Genomic DNA, 23,009 nt, shown 5'->3' on the forward strand with positions numbered 1-23,009 from the left:
TTCTTTTCACGTTTATAGTGCTTTCCACTGGCACCCGATGAAAATGCATCTGTGGGCAGATCAAGAATCAAAGTCCTCTGCTACAAAGGTCCTCAAAGATGCGGCCTTCACATTTAAAGCATGAAGACTATAGAATTTCTTCTTATAACTGTAAGTCATCAAGGAGAAAATATTAAACCTCGCAATTATCCATCATTAATATCACCCTGTTAGCTACAATTTTAGAGTTCCAAGTTTCTGCGAGAGGAAATGATTTATCTTGTGTGGCCCTATGTGAATTTTCTCTTCAATATTTTCTCCCCACGACATTTCATTTTACTTTTTTTTTTTTTTTTTTTTAATGGAGTCTTGCTCTGTTGCCAGGCTGGAATGCAGTGGTGCAATCTCAGCTCACTGCAACCTCTGCCTCCCAAGTTCAAGCAATTCTCCTGCCTCAGCCTCCCAAATAGCTGGGACTGCAGGGATGTGTCACCACGCCCAGCTAATTTTTTGTAAGCAGGACTGTTACCCTGAGAACACTCCCCTTTTTTAGTAGAGATGGATTTTCACCATGTTGGCCAGGATAGTCTCGATCTCTTAAGCTCATGATCTGCCTACCTCAGTCTCCCAAAGTGCTGAGATTACAGGCACGAACAACAGCGACCACCTTCATTTTACTTTTAAAGTTTGATTCAGGAGGCCAGTGCGGTGGCTCATGCCTGTAATCCCAGCACTTAAGAAGGCTAAGTCAGGCAGATCATGAGGTCAGGAATTTGAGACCAGTCTGGCCAAGATGGTGAAACCCTGTCTACTAAAAATACAAAAATTAGCTGGGTGCGGTTGTAGGTGCCTGTAATCCCAGCTCATCAGGAGGCTGAGGCAGGAGAATCGCTTGAACTGGAAAGCAGAGGTTGCAGCGAGCCAAGATGCCACTGCACTCTAGCCTGGGTGACAGAGCGAGACTCCATCTCAAAAAAAAAAAAAAAAAGAAGTTTGACTCAGGAGGCCTGGGAGTCAGGTCAAGAAATGGACTTTACCAAATGTCCACAGGATTCCATGGGTCAGGTCCTTGGGCCACACATTGAGGAACTCTAAGCTAACTGTTCCACACTCCCTGAAACCAAACCCCACATGCTATGGTTTGAGGGGGTACAGAATGCTTCTCCCCACACTGACCCTAAATATTTTCCACGGGGATACTTCAAATGCCACGTATCCTACTTCATTCTTAGTCTGTCAGACACATCCTGACCAAAATTGAAAGAGGCTGTCTTGCCTCTTTTGGTTACTTTGTCTTCTCCAAATAATCAGGAGTTTTTTAATTTAAATAACAATTTAATGACTACCAGAACTCCAAATGGCATATTGTCACTGATATTCTTCTTCCCAAAACAACCTATTTTGTCTAGTCTTCAAGAGCTCCATTTTCTTTCTTTCCTAATTTCATGAAATTCCGCTTTCCTCTTCCTTTGTTCTTTGTTCCAAGCTCTGTCTTCAGATGTGGCTTTTCATCCACTCATTCAACAAACATGCATGAGATATCTACTCTGCCGCAGGTCCTCCACCAGGCAGCAGCCAGCTAGCATTGAAGAAAGCAACATGGTGCCAGCGCCTTGGAGTGTGCATTTCAGCATCACTCATGAAAGATTAACTTATATCTCCATGTATCAAAAGAACAAAAAATAAAGCTTTCTCACGTTGAAAAGACCTGGATGACTCCAAATATATGCATACAACTTTATAATACCCTTTTCATTGTACATGGCCTTATACCATGCTGAACCCCTGCTTGAACCCTCCAGTGCAAGGAAAGCTCCCTGCTGTGGAAGACAGCATTGCAGCTGGGCATCTCAGGGCTCAGGGAGAGCTCTGGACCAGTGCCTGGCCCACAGGAGGCCCTCAGGAAACACTGAACCAGTAAAACTCCATCAGGACTAACTTTCCAGTCCATGCAACTTCTCCCACCTTCTGTTCTAAAACCAAAATAGGCAGTGCTGATGGGGGTTCATCACATTGGAATCTCTTTTCAGCATGACATTTTTAATTCTCATAAAAACACATGAAGGAAGTGTCAATATTACTGTTATTTCCATTTTATAGAGAAGAAACATGAATTTCAGGGAGGTGAGTGAGGAGTCCAAGGTCATCCAGTGTGAGTGCTGGCCCAGGCTTCTGATTCTAGAATCTACGTAAACGGTACTCTAGAGACCAAGGTTGTTCTCTCTTCCACCCACAAGACAGAGGTTGTTCTCTCTTTCAGTTTAAGCCACTCTGAAGCTTTGTGCTACATCTCTGGATGCATGCTTCAAGGGCCCTTCACTTGTCCCTCATCCCTAGATTTGTTTGCTTAAAACTCATTGTACTGGGTGAAGTTTCCCATGCAGCAGCCGCTAATGCCACTGCATGAGCAAGGGGCAGGCAGCTAAGCTAACCAGGGGAACATGGAGCCTTAGTCACTAGGGACCGAATGCAGGGCAGGGCTGCTGACTCTAAATGAGCCCAAGTCATAAAGATCTGCTGGGGGGACCCTCCTCATTTCCTGAGCAGATGAAGATTTGCCTTGATGACCTGCAGCAGAAATCAGGACACCAGAAGTCAGGTATGCCTCACAAAAGAGTGAAGCCTCGCCAAGGAGTCCCCCCTGAACCCTGAGTCCCTGGGCCCTCCCCTCCCAAGCCCACACCACTCATGTTGTGACTGCCACGCAATCTCTCTACTCCACACCCTGGTCTTTGGGCCCCATGAGAGTAGCGCCAGCCACCAAGCTCGCTGTCAACAGTGCCTCATACACAAAACTTTCAAAAATAGAATTTTATGCTGAGTAAGTATCTTAACAGAAATCACAACACAACACTTGCCAGTTAGAATGGCAATTATTAAAAACTCAGGAGACAACAGATGCTGGAGAGGATGTGAAGAAACAGGAACACTTTTACACTGTTGGTGAGAGTGTAAATTAGTTCAACCATTATGGAAGACAGTGTGGTGATTCCTCAAGGATCTAGAACCAGAAACCCCATTTGATCCAGCAGTCCCATTACTGAGTATACACCCAAAGGATTATAAATCATTCCACTATAAAGACATATGCACATTTATGTTTATTGCAGCACTATTTACAATAGCAAAGACTTGGTACCAACCCAAATGCCTATCAATGACAGACTGGATAAAGAAAATGAGGCATATATACACCATGGAATATTATGCAGCTACAAAAAAGAATGAGTTCATGTCCTTTGCAGGTACATGGTTGAAGTTGGAAACCAACATTCTCAGCAAACTAACACAGGAACAGAAAACCAAATACCGCATATTGTCACTCATAAGTAAGAACTGTACAATTGGAACACATGGACACGGAGGGTAACATCACACATCAGAGCCTATTGCGGGGTAGGGGGACAAGGGGAGAGAGAGCGTTAGGATAAATGTCTAATGCATGTGGGGCTTAAAACCTAGATGACAGGTTGATAGGTGCAGCAAACCACCATAGCACATGTATACCTATGCAACAAACCTGCATGTTCTGCACATGTATCCTAGAATTTAAAGTAAAATAAAAAAATAAAGAAGTAGCCACCATGCTAATCCCAATTAAAAAGAAATCACAACGAATATGGGGTGTACTAAGAGGTTATTTCTGCCAGATGTGGCAGGAGGTGGTGCAAGCCTGTGATGTCCTGGTTCACGTGCCTGCACGTGAGAATCCGTCCACATGTGGAATCCCAACAGGACAGGAAATCTATCAAACACCCACATATGTTACCTGAACTGACCCTGCAAACATTTCTACAGGGTCATTCCTATCATTGCTATTCCCATTTATAGATAGCTTAACAGTGGCACAGAAGCTACTAGTTCAGGGTCACAGGGACCTAAGTGGACTCAGGTCTGGCCAACTTCAAATCCTACTTCCTAACTGCTATACTATTTCTAGCAGTTTCTGGACACAGATGGTTGCTATACCCGGGTGAGTTGGATGGAACGGCGCCATGCTCTGAGTTTGAAGCATGATTCCTTTATTAATTAGCCAGTGACCAAGAGACAGCTAACGCACAAAATTCTCTTGGCCCTGAGGAAGGGGTTGGATTCCTTTTTATACCTTGCTTAAGGTAAGGGAGGAGGAGCCTAGCTGGAGCAGAGTTTATAGAAGCAGAACAAGCAAGTTAGATAAGGAGATTGGTAACTAGGAGGCAGGAGGTTCGCATGATTATTGATTTTCAAGGAGGGTATACACAATCGGTTCTCATGATTGCTGGTTACCAAGGGGGGTATTCGATATTTGTCATACAATCAATCAAGGGGGGGCATTCAGAATGGCAAGTGGGCTTGCCAAGCAGACTATGGTTACAAAGGTTATACATTTCTATAGTTCTCAGTACAGCATGACCCGGCACAGTAGCAAGACCCAGGTGTGCACTTAAGGGAGGAGAAGCAGGAGGGGTGAGGCGGAGGTCAAGATGGGGTCTATCTGGCTCTCAGCAAAATGGAGTCTGTCTGGCTAACACAGGTTCGGTTAGCACACGGTAAAGCAGCAGACAATGATGTGTGGCAAATAACTTATCGTGAGTGTGCCCTCAGTGAGACCCAGATGGGTAGTAGGGAATCAGGGTAGCGAAAGAGAGGAAGACTGGCCTGGGCACATTTCAGAGGTCCTGAGAAGGGCGCCTGAGCCTGATTGTCAGGGGACTCAGGAGTGAGTGTTACCTCCAGGAATCCTCCCATCCTGAGACAAAGGGGCTGGGTTTCCATGACCCTGTGTTAGCAGCTGTTTGTTCACAGCAAAGGTTGGAGTGGGGATGGGGGATGATGGGGTTCAAACTCCCAGGACAGTTTAATTATTGGACAAAATGCTTCCTGTCATCTGGGTGTGGTCCTCCAGAGGGAAGCCCCACTGGAAACACAGTAAAATAGTGTAGAAGAAGCACAGAAATGCAGGTGGGGTGTGGAAGGGACTACGTGCTGCATGTCTACAGCTGTGCGAAGGACGTTCAGTTGAGTAACTATTAATTCTGATGGGGGCAGGAGACATCCCTTAGACCACCTGATTGTTGAAGGCTGCGTGCATTCTTTTTGTCAGTCCAGTGGGAGGAGAGGCAGGAAAGGAAACAAAAGGAAGGGGTGGGCATTAAAAGTAGAAGGAACTTCAAAAACAGGAGCTGAGATGAGTCAAGGCACGTGACTGCACAGATGGATGAAAGCTCCTGAAGAGGGCCCTAGATGGCCAACGGGTATCAAGACACCATCTCAGGGACAAAGGATAGAGCGGCAATGCTGGCTTGACCCAAAGGAAGTGGGGTGGTCACCCACGCAGCTGGCAGAGCAGGTTTCTGACCTGCTCGGAGTGGAAGGAAAGGGCCCCTGGGCTTTACATTTCTGAGTGGACTGCTGTGGCCTGCCTGGAAGCCAAAAAAATGGAAGAGCCCCTTTAAGTGCTGAGTTTAATCAGGAAGCCCACCCTGCCAGCCCTGGGCAGGCTCTCCTGTGGTCCCAGGCCGGTACATAGAGCCTGAGAACTGCAGTGTTTTACCTGCTTAGAATTCTCCATCAAAACAGGCATTTGATATTTAGGTACTTTAATGGACCCTGAAAATAAATTAGATTGATTCATTTGAAGAATAAATGTCTCTCCCCCGCCCTCTACATGGTAAAACTCTTAAATGCTTCTACTTAATGGAAATGGAAATTACCTCTCAAAACATTACGAAAACTAATCATGGCAATTTTTATACGTTTCCACAATTTACTGTGCTATCTTTTCTCTTGCTTTGATGAGCAATGACTAGCAGATGCCTGTTTTGTGCCTAATCATTTAACGCAGCCTCAATCGGCTTGAACAGACCCCTCTCCCAAGTATAACCCAACTGATCAGCTCCCCAAGGGAAAAAATAACATCTTTATGTAGGAAGAGACTGCAGAATCTATTAAATAGCAACATTTTGGTGGAAGAAAATAGCCAAGGCCAAGTATACTTAATATTTATTCACACAGACATGGACATACCAGTTGCTCTGTAACCCAAAACTCAAAAGAAAAGAAAAACATAACGCAAGTCTTTGAAGTAAGCATAATTACATTTTAAAATTTCTTACATCTGTTTTATCTTCCTTGAATATCTGAACACTCACATTCAATTAATTATGATTCATCTCAGGGAATACTACACTTTCTGGCTTGTAGGGGGCATCTGAAAAATTTGTTGAACTCAGATAAATATCATTTTGGATCCAAATGTCATAGGCTTGACTGACAAGTATATTAAGTTCAGTGAATATATTAGAAATAAGATGAATCAAATCAATTATACATACACACATGTATATACATGTATATATTTATATGTATAGACATTTATATTTATAGGAAGACCACCTGAAATTAATTATATACACACATGCATTTATATATATATATATACACATATGCATATATGTTTGTGTGTGCATATGTCTTACGATTACTACAATTAATAGTGAAAGTAGTATTCAATTTGAGCACTGAGACACACAATAAAGTTCCTGAAAATCTTCATCATAGTTTTGCTAAGAAAAAGTTTCTGTTCTGTTCTAGCTGCATAACTAGTGGCAAGCCACATCCTATTGGTGGGCCTCCTCTGAGAAACTATTAGATGAGGCCAGGTGCAGTGGCTCATGCCTGTAATACAAGCATTTTGGGTGGCCAAGACAGGCGGATCACTTGAGGTCAGGAGTTAAAAACCGGCCTGGTCAACACAGTGAAACCTGTCTCTACTAAAAATACAAAAATTAGCCAGGGGTGGTGGTGTGTGCCTGTAATCCCATCCACTTGGGAGGCTGAGGCAGGAGAATTGTTTGAACTCAAAAGGCAGAGGTTGCAGTGAACTGAGATTGCACCACTGCACTCCAGCCTGGGTGACAGAGTGAGACTCCATATCAAAAAAAAAAAAGAAAAGAAAAAAGAAAAGGAAACTATCAGATGACACTGTACAACCTGGCTCTCCCTTGACTGTTTAGACCTCATGTCTCTAAGGGTACACAGGAATGCAGCAATGATACAAAAAGCCTGTCATGATCTATCTTTTTTTTTTTTTTTTTTTTTGAGACAGAGTCTCATTCTGTTGCCCAGGCTGGAGGGCAGTGGTGTGATCTCGGCTCACTGCAACCTCCACCTCCTAGATTCAAGTGATTCTCCTGTCTCAGCCTCCTGAGTAACTGGGACTACAAGGCATGTACCACCATGCCCAGCTAATTTTTTGTATTTTTAGTAGAGTCGTGGTTTCGCCATGTTGGCCAAGCTGGTCTTGAACTCCTGACCTCAGATGATCCACCTGCCTCAGCCTCCCGAAGTGCTAGGATTATAGCTATGAGCCATTGTGCCCAGCCACAGTCCGTATCATTCTTTAAGGCCATTGTGCCCACAGGGATTAGCAAATGCTGCTGGTCACAGTCTTGGTCCTGAGCTGATTGTCCCAGTCATTCTTGTATCCCACTCTCCATCCTCCATCAATGTTCATCTTCCCATCTTGCCTTCACATTGAATGTTCAGCAACATCCCTCCTGTTTAACCTTCACACCTCACATGGTTTTGCTATGTTCCCACCTAAATCTCATCTTCAATTCTTACACGTTGTGGGAAGGACCCAGCAGGAGGTAATTGAATCACAGAGACAAGTATATCTCATGCTGTTCTCATGATAGTGAATAAATCTCATGAGATATGATGGTTTCAAAAAAAGGAGTTCCCCTATACAAACTCTGTCTCTTTGCCTGCTGCCATCCGTGTAAGACGCGACTTGCTCCTCCTTGTCTTCCCCAGTGATTGACAGGCTTCCCGAGCCACACAAAACTGTAAGTCCAATTAAACCTCTTTCTTATGTAAATTGCCCAGGCTTGGGTCTGTCTTCCTTAGCAGCATGAAGACCATCTAATACAGCACCCCTTCACCCATGCTATGAGGGCCCTGTCTCACTCACATCAAATCACCCTGTTTAAACATTCCCACTGGATCACCTTTGCCTCAAAAACACTTCTGTTGGCTCCATCTGCAAGCTTCCCTTGAATGCATGGTAAGACTTTTTATTAACTAATAATATTAATAATAACAACTGCATTTTATTTTTGCCATTATGTATCAAGCACTGTGCTAGGAGCTTCGCCACCATGCTCTCAAATCCTCTCAGAAACCCTAGGCTAAAGGTATGACTACCCGCATTGTGGTAAAAAAATTGAAGGCTCAGTGGTTGAAAGGCTTTCCTTGGCACACGTAGGTCTGATGTGAATGAGTGGGATGTAATGTGACTGAGTCCAAGTCTTTTCTGCTGCAGTCTCTGCCTCCCTAATAGTAAATTCTTTTATCTAAGAAATTTCACTGAATATTCCCAATTTTCACTGAATTTTCTTAATTTTCATTGAAGTTAAAGGAGAACAGGAAGATGTTGCAATGACTTCTTTCTTTCTTGTTCTTGAACAGTCAAGGGGTGTCTTGGTCAGTGAATCATTAGACAGTCATCTGTAATTTTCACTTTTCTATTTCTAGTAATGATAAAGACCTGCATCCTTCATATTCATACCCAACACTAAGGCCAAACCCCCAATGTTCCCACATCTACACAGAAGGGGCCTCAGGTCTACAAGCACATCTGACAGTATTACAGTTGCTGTCACCATTTGTGTGCCTGTCCCTTCTCAAATGCTAGGATCTTTCTAACATGTCCAAGAAAATGATTATTCCTAACTGGTGTGAGCTCAAAGCCTGTCATGTTCTATGTAACAAGATATACAGCCAACTCAGAAAAGAGCAAACCATCAGTTTTCCAGGGAAGTCTTCCTCACGTCACCTCTTAAAAAATAATTGAAAGGAAAATGCAATGGTATGCAGGCTATGCACATGGGGAATTATTATTACATTTTATTCACATGATCTAATCATACACATCCTGCTTGTACAAGCCAATGAAATATTTATTTCATATTGAGAAAATATGTACCTAAATCATCTATATAATTGAAACATGCTTCCATATGATAAGGCTATTAGACAACTTACGTATTTAAAAAGAGAATAAAAATGCAGAATCCTGTCCCTGGATTTATGCCACAGCACCACATGTTTGCACAGCACCAGGTATGACAGATTGCTTTCATTTCATCTGGCTGTGTCTCTGAAACAAAATCAATCTCCTCTGTGTGTTGCAAATGGCCTCCAAACCTGACCACAGCTTGTCTCTCTTCTCATGTTGGCGTTGTTCTTATCAGCAGCCACACAAGATTTCTCCTCATTCTGTGAACCACCTTTGCTCCATACGGGTCATTTTATTACCCCTGCCTGGGTCAACCTTCCCTACTTTTGTCTGTGGAACCAATTTCTGTTTGTCCTTCAAGCCCAATCTGAGAGGCTCTTTCTCATCCAAGCCAGCGGCTCCTAGCACAGGCAGTCCTGCATGGTCCGATGGTCACCACAATCTCCACCTCTACAGTATTATCTGACCACTTCTGTCTCCCTGAGATGACTTTGAGCATCTCTAGAGCCAGAAGGCAGCCTCCATTCTCCAGGATGAACAGCACAGGTCAGAGGCTGCTAAGTAATAGGCTACTCTTATGCATAATAGCAATGTTTATTCTAAGCAATTGTTATTGTGAGCTCACCATGTGCCAGGCAACAGTCTAATCACTTTACATACATGATTTCTATGTAAACCATGTAATGTTTGTAAATCATTTTACATGCATGAATTTGCACAATGCATTCAATCTGTACCGCAAACCTATAAGTACCAACTTCCATCCCCATTTTATAGCTGAGGAACCTGAAAAAACAAATTGGTTAAATAACTTTTCTAAAGTCAAGCAGCTTAGAAGTGGGAGAAGTAGAAACCATACCTGAAAAGCCCAAGCTTGTGGCCCTCGCACCTGCTAAATTCTGCCTCCTTGGACATGGCAAGCTTTTTCTATTTACATTTAGAGATACATGGAATAAAAAAGGCAAATGAAATCATGTGTTCCAACAAGACCACTCAAGTACTGAGTATCAAAGACATCATTAGAGTCCAGATGTTTTCACTCCGGTTCTCTTCCAGTGTCTGATACCTTGTTGCCTAAAGATATAGTTTTCTTTTTTTCCCTCAGAAATGCATAGAGGTAATGGAAAATATGTTTAGATAGTTGGCCATAAATAAGACTGCCAAAGCTTCTCCCCATCACTGTACATGCAGACGGTGCTTTCAATGAATGGGAAAGTCTATTTCCGTCCCCCTGGGGCTGGCCTTGTCACCTGCCCTGACCAATGAACTGAAGAGGAAGCCACCCTATGCCAGTCTCCATCTAGCCCTTAGGTGGCCTGGAATCATCTTCATTTTCCCTCTTGGTGAACTCAGCTATCATGTAAGGAGTCTGACCACCCAACCGGAGACAGAAGCCCAGCTGTCTCTTATCTGGTGCAGCCACTCCAACCAAGGGGTCAGAGAGATGAGTGAAGACATCTTAGCTGCTCCATCCTCAGCTGAGAGCTCAGCTTAAGGTAGTGCATAAATTTCCCCAGCCTAGGCTGGCTAACTCAAAACATTAGAAAAGAATAAGCCATTGTTAAAAGTCACAAGTTTTGGAGTGCTTCATAATGCAGCGGTCTCTAACCAAAAATAGTATAATTGAAAAATTCACCATGAAGAAGAAATTCTATACATCTCTCACCTGGAGCACAATCTCATTGTAAATTATTGCTGGCCTCTGCGTTAGTATTCTGTTCTAAACAGGATGCTGCTATAAAGCTCAAGGCATACCAACTTCATCATAATTATTCTTCTGTTAAACTATACTAAAAAAGAAAACAGGTTTTTCCCCAAAAATTATATTTCATTTTCATTTTCTTTGTCTTTGTGTAGTACTATCTCAAGCCCTTCTTTTCCCCAGCTACTTGCCGGGCTCTGCCAACCACTGAGTATCCTGCAGGACTCCAGTCCTCACAGCTGGGGCCTGCCAGCTCCAAAAGATGACTCAGCCAGTGACAGGACCCAAGCTCCTGTTATCCACAGTCACAAGGAAGAAGCGGAGTCCTTGACGGGAGTCTGGGGATGGCTTTCATCAGGTCGGCTGGGGTTTTATTCCACTTGACGTCTAGGTCTCTCACCAAGGCCTTCACCTTGACCTGTGATCGGGTCCCTCCCACCCCTGATGATATGACCACTCACAGGCAGCAGGTGGGACTGACTGGATACTTACCTTGTGCTAGTTCCTGTTCTGACATATATATATATGTCCTTTTTATAAAGTGTACTTTCTAAGACAAATATCTATGAAGAAGGCATTTTTTTCCTCATAGTTCAGGAACCTAAGCTCAAGCTGCTAGTCATATACCTGGGTTCACAGATATGTTATTATCCAATGTACACATATGGACACTGGCTCACACAGGGTCAGGGGCCAAATCCCCTGCTCTCTCTGTGGACATCATGGACCTTCTTCTGTTGGAAGGTGGGGTGGGAAAGGGGTGAAGCACAGAATGACAGGAAAGAGGGGAACTGTGGGATTCTTAAATCACTCTGGATCTAGGAGAATGGGTGGCTCAGGAAACAGGAGAATAGGTGGCTCCCTTTTCCCACTTTTCAGATACCTGATTTCTTCCTAGGGGAGAGGAGTAGAGGGAAAGAGAAAGAACACCTTGGAAATACGGCAGCTTGCCTATTACTTAATGCTTTACTCTGCCCAAAGGCAAGGCAGAAGCCGGTGGCCATCATCAGCGTCTTTCCTTTTGCAGATCACATGCTTGAGTTATCCTATTGCTCTGAAACCACGGGTCTCTTATAACATTCTATCATGTGGCCTGAGGAACCAGGTCCCCCTCCAGACCTCTTCCAAGGTAAATTTAAGCAGAACACCACATCTACATGTCTAACTTGTGGGTATTCAATTGCATATGATTTCACTCACCATAACACATTGCAAATTCCAAATGAATTTTATGAAGGGTAGATATGACCACAACTCTTAGTTTTACTGGATTGGATTTCTGTAACATTCTTGGCTACTAGTAATTTATAATTAATGTAAAACAGATTTTGCACAGCTCTGTCTTGTTATCTGTTTACTTTAATGCTCCCTACCCTCTACTCTAACCTTTAAGTCTTTCTTTCCTTTTTTTTTTGGGGGGGGGGACAGAGTCCTGTTCTGTCACCCAGGCTGGAGCGCAGTGGTGCTATCTCCACTCACTGCAACCTCCGCCTCCCAGGTTCAAGTGATTCTCCTGCCTCAGCCTCCTGGGTAGCTGAGATTACAGGCACCTGCCACCACACCCAGCTAATTTTTTTTTGTATTTTTAGGAGAGATGGGATTTCCCCATGTTGACCAGTCTGGTCTCAAACTCTTGACCTCAGGTGATCCGCCTGCCTCAGCCTCACGAAATGCTGTGATTATAGGTGTGAGCCACCATGCCCTGCCTCCTTCTTCTTCTTCTTAAGGTCTACCTAGCCTGCACAGTTCTCCCAAATTTATTAACGCAAACTCCTAACAGCTCTACTAGTTAATATTATGTCTGTCTTTATTTCTGGCACGATAAGTTCTCTATTTCTGACATAACACTCTGTGATAGACTACCTATTCAGAGCCCTGGTTACCACTTTGTACTCCAGCCTTCTCAAGATGAGGATCCAAGTTGTCCTTGGCATTCCTTCTCCTCAAGCTGGGAGCACTGCTCTTGGACCTCTCACTGTGCATGGAACATGCTACCACACCGCCTACTCACTTAGTCCTCTGTACCTAGTTGAATCCCAGGTTCCCTTTAACAGGCTTCCTGTTTTACCCACTTGTTGGATGTCATTTCCCACTGGCATCCTCCCTGACTTGACTTTAACCAAGCCACCCCACAGCCAGTTTGTCTCAAATACTGGCTGTTCCTGGGAAAGTGTATTTCTCTCAAACCAGGTCCCCCTTTCCACAATGTGCACATATGGCCACCTCCAACTCTTGGTCTCCGTTTCTAAAACTCACTCATTCAACATTCACCAAAGATTGGCTGAGTGCCTCTGCATGCCTTGCACTCTGCTGTGCCCTGGAAAGCAGTAACAAATGAAGATTCACCACTGGGGGCAAGCGCCCCATTGCCATTCTTCTGCTCACCTGTCTGCCCGACTATGGAGGCACTCAGTCTGTGGGGGATCCTTGAGGACACCTTCAAGGTCACTCGGATCTGGTAATACCTAAGAAAAGAGCAGAGGACAGGATGCTGAAGATCAGGATTCTTAATGTTGACTTCTAAAAATACCTAGACTTATAGGAAATCAGGGAAGTTTCTTGGCAGCATGCTCTATCATCTGATCATCTGGCATTCGTGAGGAATGCATTTTATCAGCAAAGGTGGGGAGGGAGGTGGCAGGGCAGCGTTGAAGACAGGAAGTTGAGTTCACTTGAGATCATACAAGACTGAACAAGGTTGGAGATGACGGGAATAGAGAAAAGAAAGAGATGGGTCATGTGACAGTTTCATGAAGGGGTATGGGTTTTATGTACTCAAGAAAGGTTACTGTTATAGGAAAGGAGGTTATTTATGCATGGTGGAGAATCCATCTATAAATTCAGTTTCTATCAGGCTGCAACACAAAAACTACTTCCTTTATTAACATAGCCTCTGAGTTAGCCCTCTTGGAGGCGTCCCCAAATACACTCTTCGCTGTATATTTTGCCTCCTTAATTTTAACATAGAACTCCCATTTTCTAACCCCATCATTTCAGGACAATGTGCAGGTCCTCATGCTGTCAGTTAACTCTCTAATGTGCCCTCTTTTGCCCCAAGTACAGAAGTATCCTTTGAAGCTCTGTGCTTTGCAATTAATGACTTTTTGCCCGTAAGCACTGGAGGACATTACTGGCATCATCATTGTTCTCTTCTTTTACTGATTTGAAACCCATTGTGAAATGCAATGTGAATAAACCAAAGTGAAATATAAGGAAAATGGACCATGAACACATCAGTCTCTCATGGCTCACTGAGCTCATAGCTGGGTAAGTACCCTGCTATTGAGTTACTTTCACTGCACATACACTCACAGAATGTTCTGTTGGTAGTTGCATGCTTGTTTTTATGTATAAATGACGTACAGAGATAAAGAGAAAAGAGCACTGGTGCTGGATTCATAGCTGTAGTATGAGTGACACATTTCCAGCTGTGTGACTTTAAGTACATCATATAATTTCTCCGAACTTGTTTCTGTATCTGCAAAATGAGTACTTTCTACAAGTATCTGCCATGGCTTCTGTTTCCAGAAATATGAAGTAGACAGACATACTTTTCCCTATTTTTTGCACTAAGCACAACAAAAACTCTATATAGAAAAACAAGCAAATGAAGATTCTTAAAGGTAGATAAGAAAGCAAATAGGTTAGGGATCTCAGGACCCAAGGAGAGACATGCTGGTGAGGCTTCTGCATTTTTTTTTGCCTCATATACCCCAGACTGGACATTGGAGAAGCCAAGAAGCCAGAAAACCTAATAGCCACAGACAAGAAAATTACACCAAAAAAGCCTTCTCCTTCCAGCCGAAGGATCAGGAAGAGAACAGCAAGACAGATAACTTTTAGGCAACAGCTGTCTACTCCAGCTGAGAAACAGAAAATACTGTGGGCCTACCTCCACCCACACCAGCAAAGGCAAAGTAGGAAGTCTAGACACCTGCCATCCCCAGACTGCATGAAAACACTGCATCCCCACCCAACCTGCCAAGAGAAGGACTTCATCAGGGAGCCAGGCTTCCATCTGAAACAGATGGTAAAGAGAACCCCACCTGCTCAGTTGAAGTGGAGACCATGTGGGGAGCCTGGACCTCCACCCACCACTCTGCAGTAATGAGGGCATACATATGCCCACATGATTTTGACAAAGGTGCAAACGCAACTCACTGGAGGAGAGATCGCCTTTTAAAATAAGTTGTCCTGAAGCAACTGGCTATCCATAGACAAAGTAACAGCCACGACCAAACAAACACACCTCAACTTTAATTTCATATCTTATAAAGAAATTATTAGTAACTCAAAGTAGATTGTGAGCTTAAATGAAAAATATGAAACTATAAAACATAGGAAACAGACAAAAGTTTTTTAATTATTCTTTTTAAAAATCATTTTTTAAAAATTATTTTTGAGACAGTCTCATTTTGTCACTCAGGCTGGAGTGAAGTGTCTCGATCTCAGCTTATTGCAACCTCCGCTTCCCGGGTTCAAGTGATTCTTCTGCCTCAGCCTCCCGAGTAGCTGGGATCACAGGTGCCCACCACTATGCTTGGCTAATTTTTTTTTTTTATTTTTAGTAGAGATAAGGTTTCACCATGTTTACCAGGCTGTTCTCGAACTCCTGACCTCAGGCAATTCACCTGTCTCGGCTTCCCAAAGTGCTGGGATTACAGGTGTGGGCCACTGCACCTGGCCTAAAATATATTCTAAATGGAGAGTTAAGCAAAAAGTTTTTAGACTTGGTACAGAAAACATGAAATAAAAACGACAAGGCTGAGGCGGGTGGATTATGAGGTCAAGAGAGAGAAACCATCCTGGTCAACATGGTGAAACCCCGTCTCTACTAAAAATACAAAAAATTAGCTGGGCATGGTAGTGCGTGCCTGTAATCCCAGCTACTCAGGAGGCTGAGGCAGGAGAATTGCCTGAACCCAGGAGGCGGAGGTTGCGGTGAGCCGAGATCACACCATTGCACTCCAGCCTGGGTAACAAGAGCGAAACTCCATCTCAAAAAAAAAAAAAAAAAGGAAAAGAAAACAACAAATTCTGTTTGCTTTTTTTTGAGGTATGAAGACTTGCCATGTTGCCCAGACTGGCATCAAACTCCTGGTCTCAAGTGATCCTCCCACCTTGGCCTCCCAAAGTGCTGGGATCACAGGCATGAGCCACTGCACCCTGCAGATAAATTTTAGTTCATTAAATCTAAACACTTTTGTGCTGTGAAAGACTCTGTTAAGAGGATTAAAATACAAGCTACAATGTGGGAGAAAACAGTTGCAAATCATATACAGTGGATCCTCAGTATCTGTGTATTCTCTATTTGGGAATTTGCTCACTTGATAAAATTTGTTTTTAGCTCCAAATGCAACACTCACAGCACCTTTGTGGTCATACACAGACGTGAACACAGTGTAAAAAGTTTGAATCTTCTGACACTCAGGTGGCCAATTGAGGTTAAGCAATACTACAAACAAGTACCTGTTTTGCAATTTATTTAGTCCCACACATTTTTGTATTCTGTGCTTTTTCTTGGTGACTCCACTGTTTGAGATGGACCTCAGGCATAGTGCTGAAGGGCTGTCTTGTGTTCCTAAGGGCTGGAGTGCTGTGATGTGCTTCATGGAGAAAGGATGTGTGTTAGATGAGCTTCACTCAGCTAAGAGTTAGAGTGCTGCTGACTGAGATCAATGTAATGAATCAATAGTACATATTAAGTGTGGGGTATCTTTAAACAGAAACATGTAAGACAAGATTATGTATTACCCAGTTTGGCAGAAATGTGACCAGAGGCTCACAGGAACCTAACCCTGTATTTCCCCTAGGAACGGTGGTTCACCATTTGCTGATTCAGTATTCATGGTGACTTTATAGAATATACTAATGTAAATATTGAGAACTGACCATCTGACAAAGGACTATTACCTAGGATATATAAAGAACTCCTGGAACTCAATAGTACAAACAAACACACTAATTAAAAAGTGGGCAAACATAAGAAAAATTTCACCAAAGGGAACACACAGAGGACACATAAGCCCATGAAAAGATGTTCAAATTTTCATACATGCAAAGCAATATGAAGTATCAGTGCAGTTCCTGTTAAAACACCAAGTCAGGTGCAGGCTCATGCCTATAAACCCAGCACTTTGGAAGGCTGAGGCTGGAGGATTGCTTGAGCCTAGGAATTTGAGACCAGCCTAGCCAATATAGTGAAACTCCATCCCTACAAAGAAAAAAAAAATTAGCTGGGTGTGGTGGCACATGCCTGTAGTCTGTAGTCTCAGCTATTTGGAGGGTTGAGGTGGGAAAATCACTTGAGTACAGCAGGCTGAAGATGTAGTGAGCTGAAATCACATCACTGCACTCCAGCCTGGGTGTCAGACTCAGACCTTGCCTCAAAAAAAAAAAAAAAAAAAAAAAAAAAAAAATCCAAGGGCATTTTTTATGCAATTAGAGAAAATAGTTCTAAAATATGCATGGAACCACAAAAGATATTAAATAGCTATAATATAATCTTGATAAACAAGAAAAATGAACAAGATAAAATGATCACTTACAAATGAAAGAAAATATTTGCAAACAATATGTCTGATAAGGGGTTAGTGTTCAAAATGTATAAGAAACTCATGCAACTCAGTAGCGATAATAATAATCCAATTTAAAAGGACAAAGGAACTGAATATACATTTTTCTGAAGAAAACGTTCAAATGACCAACATGTTTGTGAAAAAGTATTCAATGTGTCACTAATCATCCGGAAAACACAAATCAAAACCACAACATATCGCGTCATACATTTTAGGATAGTTATGAAAAAGACAAGAAATAACAAGTGTTGATGAAAATACAGAGAAAAGAAAACCCTTGTATTCTTTTGGTTGGAATGTAAATTGGCACAGCCATTATGAAAAATAACATAAACGTTCCTCAAAAAATTAAAAACAAAACTACCATATGACCCAGAACCCCTCTGCTTGTGTGTACCAACTGCAAATCAAAGTCAGCACCTCGTGGAGAGATCTGCATCTCCACATTTGCTGTGGCGTTAGTCACAATAGCCAAGAAACAGAAACAACCTAACTGTCCAGCAGGGGATCAATGGGTAAACTGTGGAATACATATCAATGGACAAACACACACACACACACACACACACACACACACACACACACACACAGAGAGAGAGAGAGAAAGAGAGAGAGAGAAAGAAAGAGAGAGAATGGAATGTTATTCAGCCTTAAAAGAAGAAGATACTGCCATTTTCAACAACATGGATGAGTGGAAGAAACTGGAGAACATTATGCTTAAGTGAAATAAGCCAGATACAGAAAAAGAAAATACATGATCTCACTTACATACAGAAAATTTTAAAAGAAGTGAAACACACAGAAATAGAGAATAGAATGAAAGTTACCAAGAACGGAGAGGGGGAAGAAAGAAGAAATGGGGAAACATAGGTTTAAGAGTACAGGCTTGCAGTTATATAATGTTAATACGTTTAGAGATCAATGTACAGCAAGAGGATTACAGTTAATAATATTGTATTACATACTGAAAATTTGCTAAGAGAACAGATTTCAGATGTACTTACCACAGAAAAATTGAACATTAAAAAAAAAAAAAAAAAAAAAAAAAAAGGCGGCCAGGCGTGGTGGCTCAAGCCTATAATCCCAGCACTTTGGGAGGCTGAGGTGGGCGGATCACAATGTCACGAGATTGAGACCATCCTGGCCAACATGGTGAAACCCCGTCTCTACTGAAAATACAAAAAAATTATATGGGTGTGCTGGCGTGGGCCTGTAGTCCCAGCAACCCGGGAGGCTGAAGCAGGAGAATTGCTTGAACCCGGGAGGCGGAGGTTGCAGTGAGCTGAGATCGCGCCACTGCATTCCAGCCTGGCGCCTGGCGACAAAGCGAGACTTTGTCTCAAAAAATAAGGCAACTTGGGAAGACAGTAGATGTGCTACTTTGCTCACCTGTAATGGTTGTATTGTATACTTTAAACATATACAATAAAATAAATGTTTAAAAAAGACATTTGACATCATCAGACAAAATTCTAATTAAATTCACAATGAGATACTACACTGCAGTCATCAGAATGACTAAAACAAAAAACCTTGACAACATCAGATACTAGCAGTTATGCAGACAAAGTAGATCACTCAACACATTACTGGTGGAAATGTAAAATGAAACAGCCATTCTGGAAAACGTTTGCTAGTGTCTTTAAAAATTAAACCACAACTCAACCCAACAATTGCCCTTTTAGGCATTTCTCTTAGAGAAATGAAAATTTACTTATGCAAGAACTCGTCCAAAATGTTTACAGCAGCTTTATCCACACTATGAAAAACTGAAACAACCCAGGTGTCCTTCAGTGAATGAATAAACTGTGGAAACTACTCCGTAATAAATAAGAATGAACCATTCATACATAGAGCAACCTAGATGGATCTCCAGGCAGTTATTCTCAGCAAAAGAAGCTAATTCGAAAAGGTATATATTTCCATTTATGTGCAATGTTTAAAATTGCAAAATTATGAAAACAGAATACAGATTATTAGCTGCCAGGGGTTGGGGAGAGGATGGGAGTGGGAGGTAAGTGGGTGTGGCTATGAAAGAACAACATAAAACGTGAGATCCATGTGGTGATGAAAATAATTTGTATCCTCATTGTGCATATCAATATCCTGACTGAGAAACTGTACCGCAGCATTGTAAGATACTACCATTAAGGAAACTAGATAAACATCATGTGAGATATCTCTGTACCGACTTCTTAAAACTGCATGCGATTCTACAACTAACTCAAAATAAAACATTTTACTGAAAAATATAAAAGCCACCTGTCCTGTTCAACAGGAAAATCACAGTGACTGTATCTATGGGAAGGGATAAGGCTCCATACAAACTGGAGACACACAAATGCTCACGGCGGCCAGGCAAATTACACAAATGAAACTGGAAGAAAACCTTGGGTTCCACCTACTCTATCTTTTTATTTTCTGCTTTTGGTGGGTATACGGGTCCAGAAACAATAAACTACCATCAGAAAATCCCAGTGGGAGCTCATTTACAAATGACCATGACACTTGCCTCTGTGTGAGGGCAGTGGTGGCAGCCTTGGCCACAGGAGCAGCTGCTGCTTAGCAGCGGCTTATTACGAGCCTGCAGAAACACTAACTGCATGTGGCTAGATCTTTCAGTTTTTCAGGGAAGGCAGAAATTTAATTTTGTAATAAAACATCTTTAAAATGCTAAATATTGGTTCACAAATCAATGGCAATGACAACAGCGACATCAGCAACAGCAAAAACAATTAGCGGCGGCAACCATGGCCACAACGTTAGCAATAAAGCACTGTGTCAACAAGATCAAACACATTTGCAGGCTCAGTCTTCACGGGCCAATAACTGGCAAACCCTGATTGACACGAATACAAGATGCCATTTTTAATGTTTCTTTAATAAAAGACCTGTGTACTTCAGTAATTTCATAAAGAAGGAAAGGGACAGGAATCCCATCAGCACCGCCACCAACCATCACATTGTAATGGTGCCTTCTCTGAACATGTTAATACAATGCGTCAGTCATTGCCGGGGGCTACGCATCCCTCTCCCATCCTACTGCACTTGGAGCCGTCACAGCTATGCTGAAGATTTATGAAGCATTTCTGTGGCAGGACCTGTGCTAGCAACTTCCAGGGAAGCAATCTTGGCTGATCCCCTATAAATCCTATGTGAAAGCAAGCACTATCTCAAGGGTAAACCAAGGAAGGAATTGAGCCATTGGAGAGATCTAACCAGTTATCCAAAGCCATAGAGCTAGGAAAGGGTAACCAGGATTCCAACTCCAGAGATGAATGTTTCCTTTTTCCTGCTACAGCTCACAGGAGGCACATTTTGTTACATAGTTTAAGGCCTTTTCATTGCTTATTTCAAAGTGCTCTCCACTTATTGTTTCTTAAAAGCACTTGATGTAACTGAATCTCACTTCAAGAACTTAATTATCTTGAACTTCAGATGACTTATAGGTTCAATGTTCCTTTCGGTTAGGTTGACCCATTCAGGTTCTGTCCTGATTAAACAGAATGCTTAAACTGCTTTAGTGATTCCCTTTAATGTCATGGGAAATTTCTACCAGGTCATAAATCCATAAACCACATATTCAAATTTGAGGTGCAAGATACTATTTGATCCCTATAGGATGTCTTTAATGTACTTGCCATGATTTCTATATTAAAGATGAGAAATTAACATTTAGAGATAAAGGGATTTGTGCAAATTAACAGACTCAGTAAGTAATGTAAGTAAATCTCCAAGTATCTTTTAACCATTTTAGAGCTATCGCCTTCTTCCTGGGGTCATTCAAAGAAGTTATCATAAAGAAGGGAATGGTTTGCCTAAATTGTTGAAGAATGATCCAATGGTAAAAGAAGACAGGCCGTGAGCTTCGTCAGAATGGAGAAAGAAGCTAAGAGGCGGAAAACTTCAGACAGTATGCTGATGTGTTTCAGTAGCCTAGATTTGCACGGGACTCCTTCTGGGAAACAGTAACAACAATAGTCACCCATTATTGATTTCCATCTGTATGACTGGCACTAAACTATTCCCTTTGCATAATGTAGTAAGCATAATGATACCTCCCAACTCCTAACATATAACTCCTAATCTTCAGAAACTGTGAATATGCTGGGCAAAAGGGAATTAAGGTTGCAGATGAAATGAAGGCTGTCAGTCAGCTGGCCTTGAAATTTGGAGATTAGTCTAAACTACATGGGTATACTCAATGCAATCATAACAGTCTTTCCCTTATAAGACAGAGAAGGAGGTGAGAGAGACAGAGACAGAGAGAAACAGGCAGACAGAAAGACAGACAGACTAGTACAATATAAGAAAGACTTGATCTCATCAGCCAAGAGATGCAGGCAGCCTCTATAAACTGGAAGAGATAAACAGACTCTTGTACTGCATGGAAACTCCTCTAGAGCCTCCATGCAGGAATACAGACTTTAGCCCACATTTCAGACTTCTAACCTGCAGAATTCTAAGATAATAACATTATGTTGTTTTAAGCCACTGAGGTTATGGCAATATGTGACAGCAGTAATTGTAAACTAATGCAGGCAAGCTTTCAAATTTCCTCCTCATGACAAAACCAATAGACAGGATTCAATATTCTCATGTTAAACATACACAAATTATGATTCAGAGAGGTTAGGTAATTTGCCCACAGTCACACAGCTAGTCAATAGATAGTTTAGGGATTAAAATGCAGGGCCATTTGGCTAGCACCAAGCTTATTTTAGGGAAGGCAAAGGCAGGTACTTTAATGTTATAAGCTCACCTCAATTTTCTCATTGCTCTTATCATTGGAGCCCAATCGAATTCTCGCCCTGATCACTAATTTTCTAATATCATCTCCTGTTTCATGTATTTCCTTCTGTTTTCTCAAAAGCACCTTGAGAATAAGAATGCTACTATTTACTTCTTTTGTATTCCTTAGAGGTCTCACGGCTATGCCAGAGAGAAAAGCACCTGATGAACATCTGTTTTCAGTTGATTACAGAAATATCCATTACCACCAGCCACCGAAGGAGAGGAGCCGTGCCCTATTCATCTCTGTATCTCCAGAAACTAAGAGAAGGCTGATATGGCTGGCATTCAATAAACACCAGGTGAAAGAATGAGTAAGTGAAAATTTTAAAAACAAAGATTCCCTCAGACAACGGGGAATCCAATCCTAATACACAATTCTGTGAGTGATAATTGACATGCAATTTTTATAGAACTTGGAGTAATATTTCATAATGGGAATATGGAAATATGTAATATTTTGTCAAAATTATTTTTCATATCAGTATAGCATGAAACAACCACTCTGGCCCAGGGACATCTGACATAACCTAAAATACCAATCATTATCACCAAAAGTCAAACACAAATACTCTGGAGTCTGAACACCTAGGTCCCCAAAGTCAGGTTGGAAAACTTAAAGGCAGTAACTTTCTCTCCCTAAGCTTCTCTTTCCTCATGGGTGAGGGAAGCCACACTTGTCCCAGCCTTGCAGAATTATTGTGAGGCAGGAACAGGACCATCTATGGGAAGCATGGGCAGGGGATGATGCTCAACCCCATATTTCATTAAAGATACAACGTCTTTGTTGCTACTTCCTAAGCCATGTGTGAGACACAGCCTCCCACCTCCATGATCCCAGTTTATCCTCCGGCATCACAGCTGGGATGAACCTGGGAGAAGGCACGATCCTTTCGGTGGGACACATTTCAGGGATGCCTGTGGGATATAGTATATGATTACATCAAACAGTGCACTC

The 23,009-nt window shown here is 42.2% G+C and overlaps 1 protein-coding gene across 3 annotated transcripts in view; it reads right to left on the reverse strand.

Annotated features, from left to right (window-relative positions):
• The window catches only part of FAM135B (family with sequence similarity 135 member B), a 350,423-nt gene that overhangs the window by 166,101 nt on the left and 161,313 nt on the right, over positions 1-23,009 (reverse strand). For all 3 annotated transcript variants that reach the window (XM_032254400.1, XM_032254381.1, XM_032254390.1), the window contains one exon: positions 13,068-13,147. In XM_032254400.1, the coding sequence (XP_032110291.1) occupies positions 13,068-13,147 (80 nt within the window). The remainder of the gene's footprint in view (positions 1-13,067; positions 13,148-23,009) is intronic.

This window comes from Sapajus apella, unplaced genomic scaffold, assembly GCF_009761245.1.
Source record: "Sapajus apella isolate SASKATOON/1434 unplaced genomic scaffold, GSC_monkey_1.0 scaffold3, whole genome shotgun sequence".
In the NCBI taxonomy this organism is placed as follows: domain Eukaryota; kingdom Metazoa; phylum Chordata; class Mammalia; order Primates; family Cebidae; genus Sapajus; species Sapajus apella.